This window comes from Priapulus caudatus, unplaced genomic scaffold (genome assembly GCF_000485595.1).
Source record: "Priapulus caudatus unplaced genomic scaffold, Priapulus_caudatus-5.0.1 Scaffold321, whole genome shotgun sequence".
In the NCBI taxonomy this organism is placed as follows: Eukaryota; Metazoa; Priapulida; class Priapulimorpha; order Priapulimorphida; family Priapulidae; genus Priapulus; species Priapulus caudatus.
The window spans coordinates 235,589-239,890 of record NW_014577382.1 but is presented as its reverse complement, the minus strand read 5'-3'; the positions used below and the strand labels follow the sequence as shown (position 1 = coordinate 239,890).

Here is a 4,302-nt window from a genome sequence, read left to right as displayed (position 1 = left end):
AAGGTATAGGGAGGAAATGCAGAATTGCGGCACAAATCTAAACGGCTCGACCTAGGCTCGTGATTGTCGGGGTATAGCATCATGGTAGGAAAAGCCATCACTGTGCCGAAATTGGAGGTCACAGGTCAAAGGTCAATGGGGCACAGGACAGATTTTAGACATTTTCTGAGGACATGGTCTGACGGAGCGATTGAAAAACTTTTTTGTTTAAGCGGTGACCTACCATTTTTAGGGCTTTATTGAAAGGACCATGAAATGTACTTTTCGCTAACATGCGAAGAGTAAGTGTCGGACCTTTTGACCCTCAAGAGGAGGGTTAAACATAGATTCCTGAACTGCCTCAATGATGTCACAGTGTTCTTATATTCGTGGCACATCCATAATCTAGAAAGCCAATATCTCTGGATAGCCCAACGGGTACAGCACAGGATTACGGCTCAATGGTTCTTGGATCGAGTCCCATCAGATTTTTTATTATTTACCTGTTTTCTGTATTTTTCTATCTTTATCCATTTAACAATTTTTTTCCAATTAATGCAAATATTTACATGATTTATTTACAACAATTTAATAACAACAAATAATTTTTACAACAATTAAAAAAAAAAAGGGTTAGGGGGGTCACAATGCACCATAAAACAGGAGTTTCAGGCACGCGATTTGCATCAACCAATGGGATTTGGGAGGTATACAGAATGCAGAAGGCTGCTGAAATGATATGTACGCAACTGCGTATATATCTGCGCCTAACAATAGTGTCACTACGCACGACTTAAATGTTACGTTTATAACCGTAACAACAGACCTCAGATGAGCCCAGAAGCTCTGCGGCTCTTGTTAGTATTAGTTATCCCTTTTCAGTTGCAGGTTATCCGTTCGAAAGAAATAGGAATCCGTTCGCGTCATTTTTTACGTACTGTGTGAATGTTTCTACTTGCACACAGTTCAAACACCTGTGGTGATTCAGCGAAGCACAAGCGACCAACGCTGTGTAAAATTTATGTATTTGAACGTTAGAACGTTAGACATAGCTATCAGCTCTCACTCACTATTCCTCTGTCTGTCAGATCTCACTTACTGATTCTCTGTCAGATCTCACTCACTGATCCTCTGTCAGCTCTCACTCACTCTTCCTCTGTCAGTTCTCACTCGCTCTTCCTCTGTCAGCTCTCACTCACTCTTCCTCTGTTAGCTCTCACTCACTCGTCCTCTGTTAGCTCTCACTAACTCGTCCTCTGTCAGCTCTCACTTACTGATCCTAATAGATTTCACTCACTGATCCCAATAGATTTCACTCACTGATCCTAATAGATTTCACTCACTGATCTTACTAGCTCTCACTCACTGATCCTACTAGCTCTCCCTCACTGATCCTACTAGCTCTCACTCACTGATCCTACTAGCTCTCACGTTTCGTGTTCACAAACTACACCGCGGGCCATCGTATCAATATTGAATCTTCCTCTCAGTTGAAGGACGATGACGCGGAGACGCACGACCCGATGGACAAGCAGTTCTTTATGTATAACGCGTCGGTGGCGCGCGCGCCTAACTTCATCAACCTGCGCGAGATCAGCAATCGCTTCAAGCTGCCGCCCGGCACCTACATCGTCATCCCGTCGACGTTCGAGCCGAACGAGCTCGGCGAATTCGTCGTGCGCATCTTCTCCGAGCAGCCGATATGTCAACAACATATGCTCTGGGTAACATTGAACGTGGGGCTGCCGTTTTTGGTAACCCGGGGATTGTAACGGCATCTTCCTGAGAGTCAATTATTGAGTTTTATAAGATTCCAAAAGGATGGAAGTGAAAAAGCACGCGAAATTTTTTTTTTAATTCATTAAATATGTGAAGATGCGACTTGCTACACACGAGGTCTTTACCGGCTGTCTGCAGCGCACACACCCGTGTTTTACAGCGTAGCGCACAACAATTTTTCACGCAGTTATATGTTATGGAGCCAGGGCTTTGTGTGAACCAGGCCCGTACGTTAATTGCGTCTTGCCAAAACCGTGACGTCACACGTTCGGTACTCTATAGTCGTGATGGAAAGGCTAAGGATGTGGAATATAGACCATGTTTCCAGAAAATTTAAAAAATGATTAATTTTTTTCATTTATTTCAAAGATTCCAGATGTGGTACGTAGGACTCAGGCATGTAAACAAACTGAAATTTTGGCGCGAAAAAACCTGTGAATTCTAAACACTAGTGATCCTGCTGATGAAGTGTTAAGTTAAAATTATCTGTGGCCGTTTTCACTTGCAGAGACGTTCGCTATAACAACCCGCAGTACTTTGTAGCGAGTTTTTTTTTAATTGTAAATTGTTAGTAGCACACAGCTAGTAGAAATCCCGTTGTCGATGTGTTAAGTTGAAATTAACTGCTGTCGTTTTGGCCTCACTTGCAGAGACGTTCGCTAACAACCCTCAGTACCGCATAACGCTTACTGACCCCGACGAGGAGGACGATGACGAACTGTGCACGTGTGTCATTGCTGTGCTGCAGAAGGGCCGCAGACAGAAGCGCAGGGAGGGCGAGGACCTACTGACTGTCGGCTACTCCATCTACAAGGTGGCGTTCAGTTGCCGAGGTTAACAATTTCGAGCAGCATTAATTTTCCCAGTCAACAAAGCTTTTCCCTTTTTCCCCAACTATTTTCCCCTCGCATCCAGCTACTTGTGATAATAATTAAGGACATGATCCCTTTTTAGCTCATCTTGACTAGGTTCACGATGCCAGCTTCGTAGAATCCCATGATTGTCCGTGCGCCTGGCGTGCGTCGTCCGCCGTCCGTCCTGGCCGTCCGTGCCGTCCGTCACGACCTAACAGTTTGGCACAAATCGTAAACGGCTTGACCGTACGCGACTTTCTGTAAAGTCGGGACGTTAGGGGGTAAGTCCGAAAACGAGTTGCGAATTGTCGATAGCTGGGGGGTGACAAAGGCTCAAAGGCTGCAAGAGCTCCGTTGTAAAAAAAAGGGAACATGCCTCCTTAAACTTAGAACATATAATATTTATTTGATTTGTTCATTTGTTTAAATTTGTTTGTTTGTGTTATATTTACATAATACATGATGATGGTGATATAATGTGTTAATTCGCGCTGTGCAGGTCTCGTGAGTGGCAACTGCTGAATGCAGAAGAAAAGCAGAGGATCGGCCTTGTCTTCAGCGACGATGGAGAATTCTGGTCAGTGCCATGCTGGCGATTGTTCACATTCGTTACGATGAGATCAGGAATGAATCAGAAAACTAAATTGATTATTTTCGCTCCTTATAAAATGATGTAGAATCTGTGGAATCTGGAAACGGATAACGAACGATAGAACACAGTGGCAATATGTCGTAGCCAACGTCCAGATGGACATGGCACCCTGATGATGATGATGATGATGATGATGATGATGATGATGATGATGATGATGATGATGATGATGACTCCGCGAAGAACAATCTAGACTATAAAATTTAACGAGCTGCCTTAGAATTACTGCTTGAATTTAATCGCTGTTTGCGTAATGCAACAGCTGTTGGTTTATCAAATATTTGTCCATACCGCGTGCACACGCACGCTCACGTATAAATAAATATACGTAAATATATAAACGATCATTGCTACAGCAAATCGACCACTTCACTATTTATACACATGCTTGCAATTTGGTACAGGATGTCCTGGAAGGATTTCATCGCTAACTTCCAAAAGTTGGAGATCTGCAATCTCAGCCCAGACGCGCTGGAAGACGATCCGTCTGCGACGAAGAGATGGGAGATGAACGTTCACGAGGGAGCCTGGACCCGCGGGTGCACCGCCGGTGGCTGTAGGAACTACATCGGTATATATATATGTATGTGTGTGTGTGCGTGCGTGCGTGCGTGCGTGCGTGCGTGCGTGCGTGTGTGTGTGTGTGTGCGCGCGCGCGTGCGTGCGTGCGTGCGTGCGTGTGTGTGTGTACGCGCGCGTGCCCGTGAAAATTACTGAAGATCTCATCTATAGAGTACCGAAGTGATGACGTCACGGTGGCATGACAACGAACCTACTGGTTCTACACAATCATCAATCGGAAAACCCATTCGACTCTTCCCGTCATGCCTAGAAAACAGCTATTCTCTGAATGGTCCGAGGGTACCCGATTGCACAATCATATGCTCTGGTATGTGGCGTGTCGTGTTTTGTACCCGATTGTAACCATCATTCTGAGAGTCATTATTGTAGTTTTTATAGATTTCCAAAGGATGGAAGTCAAAAGCAACGGGAAAAAAAATATTAACAACAAAAAAATTTAAAAAAAAAATTTAATTT

The 4,302-nt window shown here is 44.2% G+C and overlaps 1 protein-coding gene across 1 annotated transcript in view; it reads left to right on the top strand.

The window, feature by feature from the left end:
- Positions 1-4,302, top strand: part of LOC106808999 (calpain-9-like) — a gene marked incomplete at its 5' end in the record, with an annotated part of 30,683 nt that overhangs the window by 14,292 nt on the left and 12,089 nt on the right. The window contains 2 exon segments of the mRNA XM_014811935.1: positions 3,112-3,189; positions 3,669-3,835. Coding sequence (XP_014667421.1) covers positions 3,112-3,189; positions 3,669-3,835 — 245 coding nt within the window.